The sequence below is a fragment of the Copadichromis virginalis genome, linkage group LG3 (assembly GCF_057382275.1).
Source record: "Copadichromis virginalis isolate Kocher_CV1m ecotype Utaka linkage group LG3, C_Virginalis_male_GT1.1, whole genome shotgun sequence".
Taxonomy (NCBI): Eukaryota; Metazoa; Chordata; class Actinopteri; order Cichliformes; family Cichlidae; genus Copadichromis; species Copadichromis virginalis.
In genome coordinates, this window is record NC_140620.1 from 645,271 (window position 1) to 657,990 (window position 12,720).

General features: G+C 40.6%; 1 protein-coding gene across 1 annotated transcript; it reads left to right on the forward strand.

Moving 5' to 3' along the window:
- The first annotated feature begins 3,380 nt into the window (after window positions 1-3,380).
- On the forward strand, window positions 3,381-12,187 carry LOC146712173 (protein NLRC3-like). Its single transcript, XM_085452836.1, has 8 exons — window positions 3,381-3,494; window positions 7,432-7,482; window positions 7,634-7,835; window positions 8,083-9,871; window positions 9,960-10,133; window positions 10,964-11,137; window positions 11,280-11,326; window positions 11,655-12,187. Exons 1-8 carry the CDS (start codon window positions 3,411-3,413, stop codon window positions 12,185-12,187), a joined length of 3,054 nt encoding a protein of 1,017 aa, XP_085308962.1. The 5' UTR covers window positions 3,381-3,410.
- Window positions 12,188-12,720: the final 533 nt, after the last annotated feature.

Genomic DNA, 12,720 nt, shown 5'->3' on the forward strand with positions numbered 1-12,720 from the left:
AAGAGGGCAAAGAGTAGATGAATTTATGAAGAACAGAACGTGGGTGTCTGGGCCAGATTTTCTTCGCAGTCCAGTAGAGTTTTGGCCTAACACTCCATTGAATTGTCCGGAAATCACTTCTGGTGATCCTGAGATCAAGAAGGCCACAGTAAACAAAATAGAGGTGGAAGAAAATGTTGCTCCATTCAAGAGACTGATAAATTACTTCTCATCATGGACAAAGTTGAAAAGAGCGGTGGCGTGGTTCCTGAAACTTAAAGCCTTACTTTGGAGTCTCTGTCAAAAACGTAAAGAGCTATGCGTAACCAGTGTGGAGAATAGCTTTGACAATGATCGACAGCTGAGGCAAAGTCAGATTGACAGTTTCAGGACAAGCTTTAAGCCTACACAAATTTCAGTGGAAGACCTGAATCAAGCAGAGCTCGATATAATCAGATTTTGCCAAAAGGAGAAATTCTCGGAAGAGGTTTCAGCTCTTCACAAGGGACAAAGTGTGAAGCGCAACAGCCATTTATACAAACTGAACCCTGTACTACAGGAAGATCTGTTGAGAGTTGGTGGAAGATTGAGCTGGGCAGCTATGCCGGAAATCGCTAAGCAGCCTATTATCCTGTCTAGAGACTTTCACATTTCTGACTTAGTCCTCCAACAGATACATGAAGAAACTGGGCATGGAGGGCGCAATCACATGCTCTCTGAATTGCGACAGAAGTTTTGGATCCCAAGTGCCAACACAGCCATTAGAAAGATCATCGCAAAGTGTGTGACATGTCGTCGCCTGCATGGGAGAGTTGGGAAACAACTGATGGCTGATCTTCCACAAGAGCGAGTGTTGCCAGATGATCCACCCTTCACCCGGGTTGGTGTAGACTACTTTGGCCCATTCGAAGTAAGACGTGGAAGAACCATCTTAAAAAGATACGGTGTTATATTCACTTGTTTAGCGGTTCGTGCAGTACACATAGAGCTGGCCTCATCATTAGACACAGATTCATGCATAAATGCAATCCGGCGCTTCATAGCACGGAGAGGACAAGTGAAGGCGATTCGCTCAGATAATGGGACAAATTTTGTTGCTGCCAATCGTGAGCTGAAGGAAGCAGTCACTGACTGGAACACTTCACCGTTTCAGCATCTATTTCAACAGCATGGAATTAAGTGGACATTTAACCCTCCCACTGCTTCACATCATGGCATCATGGGAGAGGTTGATAAGATCAATACGAAAAGTGCTGAATTCTACTGTGAGAGAACAAGTTCTGGAAGAAGAATGCCTTCATACAGTCTTATGCGAGGCAGAGTCGATCATCAACAGCCGACCAATCACCAGGGCATCAAGCGACCCAAATGATTTGGAGGCTCTGACACCTAATCATCTTTTGTTGTTGAAAACAAAATCTTCATTGCCTCCAGGATTGTTTGACCAGAATGACCTCTACTCACGACGTAGATGGAAACAGGTGCAATATATGTCCAATCTATTTTGGAAGAGATGGACTAAAGAATACCTACCTCAACTTCAGGAACGTCAGCGGTGGGCCACAGCATCAAGAAACTTTGCAGAAGGAGATGTTGTTCTTCTTGTGGACGACTGTGCACCACGAAATTCATGGATTATGGGAAAGATCATCAAAACAGTTCCAGACAAGAAGGGTCTCGTTCGCCGAGTACGGATAAAGACAAAGACTAATGTTTTGGACAGACCCATCACCAAGATTTGTCTGCTTGTGGAATCTGAATGGGCTAGTGGTAAAGACTAAGCCCCTACGATGAGCCATGTGCTAGCAACCTCTGGCTCTTTCCTTCTTTCTCTCTTTCCTTCTTTTCTTTCTTATTCTTTTTCACCTGTTCTTTTGGAAATGGACAGAAACCAGCCTTAATATACTTTGCAAAGCTGATTGGCAAAGTATTGGACAATTCATTTGTCTATAAATAATATTTTGTCATGTGTTTAAACATTGGATATGTCTAAACGTGGTTCATATTAAGTTTGTAAAGTTAAAAAATGTGGTAATTGTTCTAAGGCAATACATTATTAGAACAATTAGGGGCCGGTAATGTAGGCGCCAGACGTCTGCTTTATATTTTATTTACGATTGAGTTCATGTTTGTTTTATTATTCATAGATTCATTACATAAGTGCAGTAGTAGCATGAAACCCTGTGTGAGAGGGAAGGGGAGGAGCATGGACAGAGAGGTTAGGAGTCTCACGGTTTTCTGACCGTGTACACAGCTAGTATTGGATAACTGCTATTTTTTGGAATTTTCATGCCTTTTTTTTTGGAAGGAGTTCATTGTTACATCCTCAGTTTGTAATAAATAAAACAGTCTTCAAACCATAATGCAACTGGAAGCATTTCTTTTGGAAACCAGGAACACGCGTCAGCCATAGACTCCCCTTTTTTGAACTTGGTTTATTGGAAATTACCCTACAGTTACTAAACTTCATGAGTGTATGCACTCACTCCAAGAACCGTATAATTATAAATATGAGCGTGGTGAAAGTTGGGCAGCACGCTGACGTCTTTTGTCCCTCTGTGTGCTCGTAAGGGTCTGACCCTTTCACTCCTTTGATTTTTTCCTTGTATCTTTTCTTTGTCTTTTCATCATGTCTGTCTTTGTACGGACCGGCATTGTTCTCCTTCGTTTTGTACATTCCTTTTTTGTGCGCCAAAGAAAAAACAAGAAGGTATTGGAATGCTTGCATTTGATGCGGTACTTGGATTGTTTTGCCACGAGTTCCCAGCATGCAATGCGCGAAAATCACGTGATTGCTAAACAAGGGGGAGGGTGCATCCGGCCTCCTCGGCTGTAATTGGTCCAGCCCAGAGTCGATCATGACCAATTGGCCGATCCAACACCTTTCATACCTTTTATACCCTTCCTAAAAAAAAAAAAAAAAAATCCATCGGCCCATAAAAACAAAAAATCGCCAGCGGCCCACCGGGCAAGTGCCCAGTATGCCCGATGGCCAGTCCAGCTATGTTTGTGTCCTGTGGGTGGGGTAGTTCAACTTTGTTTCTCATGTTTCACTGTGAAGATTCCTCAGAAGGGGAATGAGCAGCATATCGTACAGGTGAAGGTAAAACGACGGTGTGACTGAACGTGCTGAATTCACCTGGTGAGTCATTTCTCTTCATCAGTCTCTAAACTGTTAAAAACATATTTGGTGTTATTTCATTTGATGAGATTCAAGAAAACATTCGTTTATTGAGGGAATTGCAAAAAACCATTCAGGGTGCAATGAGATTAAAATTGTCTTTCTCGTACAAAGAGAATTTTCTTTATCTATTCTAATAAAGATTAATAATAAAGCATTAGTAACACTCTTGGAGTTTAAAATAACCTGTCCATAAGTGTTGTGCTGACTGAGTGTGTTGCTGTGTCTGTGTGAAGGTGTGGGCTCTGCTATGGATCAGTGTGAGGACAGAGAGGAGGGAGCCCCTCCCTCTAAAAGCACTCTGTGTGGGGAACATGAGAGCCAGACCAAAGCTCAGAGGTGAGACGACCATCTCTAACTGTCCATGACTCTTCTCCATGTCACAGCTCAGCACTCACACTAAGCAGCCAAATTACAGCAGCACCACAGGTGGCCTGTACAGTGGAATGCCATGTTAACTTCAGGCCAGATTAAAAATAAAATGTTGCAGAAATATTTTGCTCGCTTTCCTTCTTTTTTGTGGAGTGTCTTTTGACTGATGTTGTGTTTCTGATAACTTTTATAATCTTAATTCACATTGGCTGCAAAGGTTATGCTTTAGTTCTGTTGTGATTCAGCAGCAATACTACCAAATTATATTTCGCACACAGACTTCCGATCTTTCCATTTTCTATATACGGACACGAATTCTTCAGAAAACTAACAATCAGCTTCTTATCTGTTCCCAAATGCTGTATGTAAATAACATATAATGAGTCCAACAACAAGCCCCAAATCCTGCAGAGAGCAACTTGAGACTATTAAACACATAGAAAAGAAAGCAGGCTCTGGCTTCTTCCTTCACTATTTAACAGTTCAAGTTGTTATGGTGACATCTTTGGTAATCTTCATATTAAACACTTCAAAGGCCTATATTTCTTGTTTTGAAGGGGAGAGGGGAATTGCAGGCCAGCTGACAGTTCCATATTAGTAAGCTACTGTGTCACACAAAATAAAACAAAAACAATAATGCAGCATTTCCAAATATAAAAAAAAATGTCTCTTTGAAGGCTTTCAGTCATCCAGGTAATCGTAGGCTAAGTAGCTTGGAAAGCAAAAAGTGTCCGGACTTTTTTAAGGGCTTAAATCTGGGACTCTCCACCATTTGACCTTAGAACTGAAGAAGCTTCTCGGATGAGAGGTGAGACGTCTTCAAGCAACTTAAAGAAGTCCAGACGCTTTTCTTTCCAAGCTTCTTAGACTAAAAGAATGTCTGTTATTTTAATGTTATTTTCTTTATTATTTTAACAGCTCTCTGTCCGTTAAGCAGCTCCTAATGAAGTTTGAACAAAAGTATGCAGATCAGTCAAAGTCTGTGAAGAGGTAAGGTTTTCAGATAGTTACAGCTTTAGTGTCATTATGACTTTATTTAGTGAACACAACGCTGGGATAAACATTCTTGAGGTTCACTAACCTCAGTGTCAATATAGTAGGTATGTCTGTCGTTTTTATTAACATTAAGAACATTTTAATTATTACATTGAAGTGAATAATTTAATTACCCAACAAAAAGCAAAAATGACGACTAAAAAAATAAACAAGAATTTGAAATTCTAACCAACAGACGGACAGATTCATGACATAAGCAAAATATTTATTTCAATATAAAAGAAAAGATTTTTGATAAAACAAAATAAAGCTCAGAAAGTTATTTTTTGCCTTCCAACATTTATATTAGAAATAGTTTTGACCCTGAACTTTTTATTATGACTCTATTTAGTTTAGTCTTGTAGAGAGTATCCATTGATTATACTAAAATATCCTAAAGAAGTCTCACTATATGGTTTTTGTCCTTTTCATATGTTAAAAACCTTGAATTCAACAGTGTTAATTATTAAATTCTTGGGCAGTTCTATCAGGAATCATCAGAAACCAGGATCGTCTGACACAAACAGTTTTTCCATCAAGAGTGACCGATCCATAAATGAGCCCATTTACTTTAATGTTGAACACTTAAAGGCAGATCAAAGGTAAGATAAAAGTACTCAATGAAATCCATTTCTTAAAAATGGCACTGTTGTGCATATGGATGTTACCCTTACTAAAACCTAATAAAACAAGCAAAGTTGAGTTTAAATGAGGTGAAATGATGCTGTTAGCAATGATCATGTTCCATGCTGTTAGGATCCAGCAGCAGGGACCAGACTCTGCTGAACTGAGCTCTGTTCCCATGGAGAGTTATGAGTCAATGTATGAACCTACTTACGCTGGACACCATTTAAAAGCAGATTGGTAAGATTATAAGACTCAGGCAAATGCATTCATTTACCAAATGAATACACTTACTGTTACTGTACAATTGCATTACAACAGTCTCACTGACAATACACCTCACAACAATCCCTAGGATTACAGCTTCATGTTTTTAATTTAAAGTGTAACTTCAAGAGAATGAATATTGTGAGTCCAATGGTGCTGTTTTCTTCTAGGTCTGCTAATTATTCTCACTTATTTACATCAGACCATTTTGCTAAGGCAGACTGTAGCACCTTTTTTTTTTGTATCTACTCTTTGGTCTAAAATCCTAATATCAAAGTTTGGCTACATCAAAATGAATCATTTTAATACTGGAAAGTAAAATTCTACTAAGATTTTGAGCTTTGTTTAACTCATAATTTTGGTTTTATCTTGTCATAGAAAATGTTAGGGAGATAAGTTTCAAATGAAACACTCTTTTATTTCTACAAGGATTTATCAACAGGCAGAGAACTCTCCCGAAGCCAGCTTTACACCTTTGAAGAGTGACCACTCTGTGCATCAACCCACTTATTGTGGACACGACCCAGCTTATCACAGGTAAACATTTAAAAGGGGTTATAATATTGTACTATTGAGAAGTCATATGGCAAGATGCCGGAAATGGCTCTGAACCCTCGTCGATAATATAATGACAATTAAACTTTGAAACAACTCCTACTACTATACCACTCAACCCTGGTGAGGATTCTAACCAAACTGGAAAGATTTAAAATAAATCTGGGAAGAAAAATGGCACCCAGTCAAAAAGAACGAAGTGTGCAGTTGCTCCTGTCAACTGTTGCTATCGGAGAAGCTAAGCCCGCTAGTCTTGATAGCCAAGAAGGTCAGAAAATAGATAAAACAATGGCCTGTTTGCTGAGATTGCGAAGATCAGGGTGACACTGTACGGTGTTGCAGCTGATGTCAAATCCAACACAACAGAACTCCAGAACTCTGAAGCTGCAATCCAAACGAGTCTGACAGAGGCTGAAAGTCGTATCTCCGACTTGGCTAACGATAACGGCAAGCTATTTAAAAAAGTAGAGCAACTTTGGACCTGGATTGATAAATTGATTGATCACGTAAACAATATCATGTTGCCAACTAACCCTGGCAGAGGGTTGTTGGCACCATGCCCCTCCCCTGTTTTAAATGCACCTTAAACAGCATGCATCAACACCACATATCAGTGGGTGGAGTAAGGTTTGGGGTCTTCACAACCATGTTCTCTGTTCACCATCTGGGGCGGGGGCTGGGAGGAGGAGGTGGCCATCTGGGACTGTCTGGGGGCAGTCTGCTCATCTCCACCCAAGAGTAAAGTGAACCATCTCCTGGGTCTGGGGGCAGATTGCCCCTTCAAGGGTGCTGGTCTTTTTTGAGGTAGGATGGATTCCCAGAACACCGGGAGTATAGAGTTCATTGGGGAGTGTGAGCATGTGTACTCCCACCCTCATGCACACATATTCGAATAATCATGCATCACCGAACATGGAAACACATAGAAATGTACATGTTTGCGTCTGTGTGTGTGCCTGTTTGTCTATATCTTTGTGTCAGCTCTTAAATTCCTCTTCTCTCAAAATTACCATTCAATGCTAAGATTTTAGAAAAGGTTGTGGCTAAGCAGCTTAAGCTGTTCAAGATAAATTCCAATCTGGCTTTCGTAGAGCTCACTATACTGAAACTGCAGCTGAGACTGAAGAAGTCACCTGGATGAGTGGCAAAATGTTTCTCCCACTGAAAACGCTACGTCCAGATGAACAGAATCAACCTTTTGGGATTTACTAAACTGGACGATTGATGATTTTTTTAATGCCTCACTGAGTTTTGTTTTTTGTTGAAATATCTATTTCTTTAAATGTTTAAAAATAGTTTTAAAAAACTAATAAAAAAACTTACTATTGAACTAATGATTTATAAAGAAATGATCTTTACGAGAATTCATGACAACAGAATTACTTCTCTGCACATCTTTCATTTGCAGAATTAACCAGGACACATCAGATCAATCTGAGCACAAAAATCACCTGGACTCCGTGTTTATGGTGTGTAAAAAGAAACACACAACTGCTACACTAAATCAAGAATCATATAGTAAACAGGCATAGCACTAAAAGTGTGGCACAGTGGTAGATTCATAGTTCAGTGGTAGTGGTAGTTCATGTTCAACATAAAGTTTATATCTCTCTATTCCAGCTCCTTGAGAAAAAAATTGTCACATTTATGAAAAATGAGCTAAAGGAGTTCAGGAGATTTCTGAGTCAGAGCCTGGATGATGATGAGACAGTGATGTATGAGGATAAAGAGAAGAGAAGCAGCAGGGAAGCATTTCTGAAGATCACACTTCACTTTCTGGGGAGAATGAATGAGGAGGAGCTGGCTCACCGTCTTCAAAGCAGTAAGACTTTTTGTTTTATTTTGTATCCTTAAAGTCTATATTTACAATAGGATTTTATAAATGAAAGAAAAAAAACCCTCAAATTCTTTCACTCACAAATATTTGGATATCAAGATTGCTATCACGTGGGAATGAAGCAGACAGGTGTATCTCAAACAGCTATGTCTGTTTTGGTTTATTAAATTAAACATTTACATTGTAAATATACACATATAAATATATGCATACATCATTGCTCTTCATGCAGGAACTCATGCTGAAGTTGGCAAACGTAAACTAAAATCCAAGTTGAAAAAGAAGTTCCAGTGTGTGTTTGAGGGCATCGCTAAAGCAGGAAACCCGACCCTTCTGAATCAGATCTACACAGAGGGAGGGACTGCAGAGGTCAATGATGAACATGAGGTCAGACAGATTGAAACAGCAAATAGGAAACCACACAGACCCGAAACAACAATCAGACAAGAAGACATCTTTAAAGCCTCACCTGGAAGAGATGAACCAATCAGAACAGTGCTGACAAAGGGAGTGGCTGGCATTGGGAAAACAGTCCTAACACAGAAATACACCCTGGACTGGGCTGAAGACAAAGCCAACCAGGACATCCAGTTCATATTTCCATTCACTTTCAGAGAGCTGAATGTGCTGAAAGAGGAAAAGTTCAGCTTGGTGGGACTTGTTCATCGCTTCTTTACTGAAACCAAAGAAGCAGGAATCTGCAGCTTTGAAGACTTCCAGGTTGTGTTCATCTTTGATGGTCTGGATGAGTGTCGACTTCCTCTGGACTTCCACAAAACTACAATCCTAACTGACCCTAGAAAGTCCACCTCAGTGGATGTGCTGCTGATAAACCTCATCAGGGGGAAACTGCTTCCCTCTGCTCGCCTCTGGATAACCACACGACCTGCAGCAGCCAATCAGATCCCTCCTGACTGTGTTCACATGGTGACAGAGGTCAGAGGGTTCACTGACCCACAGAAGGAGGAGTACTTCAGGAAGAGATTCACAGATAAGAAACAGGCCAGCAGGATCATCTCCCACATCAAGACATCACGAACCCTCCACATCATGTGCCACATCCCAGTCTTCTGCTGGATCACTGCTACAGTTCTGGAGGATGTGCTGAAAACCAGAGAGGGACGACGGATGCCCAAGACCCTGACTGAGATGTACACCCACTTCCTGGTGGTTCAAACAAAAACGGCAATTGTCAAATATGATGGAAAACGTGAAACACATCCAATCTGGATTAAGAAGAGCAGGAAGATGATGGAGTCTCTGGGAAAACTGGCTTTTGATCAGCTGCAGAAAGGAAACCTGATCTTCTATGAATCAGACCTGACAGAGTGTGGCATCGATATCAGAGCGGCCTCAGTGTACTCAGGAGTGTTCACACAGATCTTTAAAGAGGAGAGAGGACTGTACCAGGACAAGGTGTTCTGCTTCATCCATCTGAGTGTTCAGGAGTTTCTGGCTGCTGTTCATGTCCATCTGACCTTCATCAACTCTGGACTCAATCTGCTGGAAGATCAACAAGCAAATTTCAACAATATCGCTGTATTTAAAGACATACCTAAGCTGAAACATCTTTACCAGAGTGCTGTGGATAAGGCCTTAGAGAGTCCAAATGGACACCTGGACTTGTTTCTCCGCTTCCTCCTGGGTTTTTCAGTGGAGACCAATCAGACTCTCCTACAAGGCCTTCTGACACAGACAGGAAGTAACCCATCAACCAGACATAAAACTGTTGAATTTATCACCAAGAAGATCGGAGGAAATCTGTCTGCAGAGAAAAGCATCAATCTGTTCCACTGTCTGATTGAACTGAATGATCATTCTTTAATGAAGGACATCCAAAACTCTCTGGTTTTAGGACGTCTGTCCACAGATAAACTGTCTCCTGCTCAGTGGTCAGCTCTGGTCTTCATCTTACTGTCATCAGAAGAAGATCTGGATGTGTTTGACCTGAAGAAATACTCTGCATCAGAGGAGGCTCTTCTGAGGCTGCTGCCAGTGGTCAAAGCCACAAACAAAGCTCTGTGAGTCAATTAATAATGTTATTTTTTAGGAAAAAAAATCCTTAATTTACTAGTAAATGGATATTGAAACTAATGGATTGTCTTGCAGGCTGTGTGACTGTAATTTGACAGAGAACAGTTGTGAAGCTCTGTCCTCAGTTCTCAGCTCTCAGTCATCTAGACTGAGAGAACTGGACCTGAGTAACAACAACCTAAAGGATTCTGGGGTGAAGCTGTTGGCTGCTGGAGTAAAGAGTCCACACTGCAGGGTGGAATCTCTCAGGTCAGGGTACAGCTATCGTTTCAACAAAAAAGAAAAGCAACTATTAATTCAGCTTAACTTTGAGTTTTTTTACACCAGAGCCTCTTTTGAGGTCACTAGCGCAAGTTTGACATGACAGTCTTTTCTTCACCAAGATGCTGCATTATGTTTGCTGCATATTTGTAGTTTACATATTAATGCTGTATGAATTTCAAAGGTTTTCTACTCTCGACTGGAGTCTTCTGACTGGAGCCCACTGAAGTCATTTTTCATTGTTATTGCAAAATAAGATTAGATGGTGTGCTTTGTTATTCTACTATACTCGCCTTTGTCAGTGCGCCCCAGGGTGGCTGTGGCTACAATGTAGCTGCCATCACCAGTGTGTGAATGTGTGTGTGAATGGGTGGATGACTGGATGTGTAAAGAGCTTTGGGGTCATTAGGGACTAGAAAAGCGCTATATAAATACAGGCCATTTACCATTTATAAATACCAGTTAGAAGATGGACAGTAGCCATAAATTGCTATAGAAGGCCAATTGCATGCCCGTTGTAGCCTCAGTTTGAAGTCTCTTTTTGCTGATACTTTTTTTTGTATCAGCAAAAGTGGTGGAATAGTTTCTGAAATCATGGCCTATTTAAAGGCCTGTATTAAAAATTTCTGTCTTTTCATGTTGTAATTAATGGTTATTTGAATGTCTGTTGTTGTTACCAGCTTAAATGACTGGTTACTAGCCAGCCTGTTGTGACCTCTCTGTGCTCAGTTGTCTGTTAAACTATGTTTGTCTGAACAACAGCTAAAACCCTTTACTATATCGAACAACTGCGTGTGTGTGTGTGTGTGTGTGCACAGGCTATCAGGTTGTCTAATCACAGAGGAAGGTTGTGCTTCTCTAGCTTCAGCACTGAGCTCAAACCCCTCCTATTTGAGAGAGCTGGATCTGCGTAATAATAGCCTGCAGGACTCAGGAGTGAATTTGCTGCTTGCAGGATTGGAGGATCCATATTGGAGGCTTGATATTCTCAGGTACCCCCTTCTATTTTACCTTTAACCAGAAAATCCCTTCAAATTATAATCATGGACATAAAATTTCAAGTGCATAAAAACAACAAGGCCAGATAAGTCTGTTTCATTCATGATAAATAAACATTTGTGTTTCATACTGTAGAGTGGACAGTGGTGGAGAGTGGAAGGTAACTCTTGGTCTAAGGAAATGTAAGTGGCACATGCTATATCTCCAGTATTTTCTCAAAGTTTTTGGATTAGATCTTCTGGGTGTTCTGGAAAATAAATGGTAGTCAGAATATTTGACTTGTGCAACTGATTTTATTTGCTGTCAAGAAAACAGAAGTTTAATAGATTAAGGTTTAATTAATAGGTTTGACAGTGGATCTGATCTATAACTAAGGTATCAATTAACATCTTCAAATGTTTTCTGTAAACCTTTAATTAGCTACTCTGCTCATAGATTTATGTATGCTAAAGTCATCAGTTACACAAAACAATAAACAGTTTCTTCATTTTCTTCTCTTTCCTCCACCAGTTGCTTGTGAGCTAACATTGGACCTGAACACCACACACAAAAACCTGAAACTGTTTAACAACAACAGGAGGATGGAAGTACTGAAGCAGCAGCAGCCTTATCCTGATCACCCAGAGAGATTTGATATGTTTTGCCAAGTGCTGTGTAAAAATGGCCTGGCTGGTCGTTGTTACTGGGAAGTTGAGTGGGAAGGAAATGTTAACATAGCAGTGACTCACAGAGGGATCCCAAGGAAAGGCAGGGCTTCCAGGTTTGGAGGGAATGATCAGTCCTGGAGTTTGACTTGCTCTGATGACGGTTACTCTGTCTGGCACAATGATAAAGAAACATCCATCTCCTCCTCCTCTATCTCTAACAGAGTAGCTGTGTATGTGGACTGTCCTGCTGGGACTCTGTCCTTCTACAGAGTCTCTTCCGACACTCTGATCCACCTCCACACCTTCTCCATCAAATTTGCCCAACTTCTCTATCCTGGGTTTACAGTCTGGGATGGTTCAGTCACTCTTTGTTCAGTGACAGAATCAGACTGCTGACTGAAAATCAAAGTTTTTAAAATCAGGCTCACCAATAAAGGGGTTTCTAGGGGTTCATATGATTAGGTTTGTTCTACACATTGTCAAGGAAAGCTAGAAGCTCATTTACCTCACAGTAGTCAACACAGAACTGTATAGACCCATCTTTCTTCACCACAAGAACTATGGGGCTAGGATTAGGTGTGACTATTCCATCCAAATCCCCTGGGTGAGCAGGGTAATGAGAGCGCAGTGGTTCCTGTAGAAAAACTCAATGATTTCAAACAAACTGTGCTGTTGTATCTGATAAGGATGATTGATTTTGCAGCAAAAGAATAACTCTTCTTTATACTTCTGCAATGCAGTCCTCAGGAGATGGAAGGTTGTAGTTTTAATGTTTGCGGTTTCCTGCGATTCACACAGATGTGGAGATGGAGGAGGGGTCTGTAATAAAAATGCTGGAGGGGGAGAATCAGGGAATCCCAGAATGCAATGGGTCGTGTCTGCAAAAAGAAGTCCATACATCCTCATTTTATTTTTTAATTTTTTAAAAT

Coding starts and splice junctions, on each gene's coding strand:
- LOC146712173 (XM_085452836.1), top strand. CDS start 3,411: ATGGATCAGTGTGAGGACAGAGAGGAGGGAGCCCCTCCCTCTAAAAGC. Junction 3,495..7,431: donor ATGAGAGCCAGACCAAAGCT/CAGAGGTGAGAC, acceptor AGAATTAACCAG/GACACATCAGATCAATCTGA. Junction 7,836..8,082: donor GGCTCACCGTCTTCAAAGCA/GTAAGACTTTTT, acceptor CTCTTCATGCAG/GAACTCATGCTGAAGTTGGC.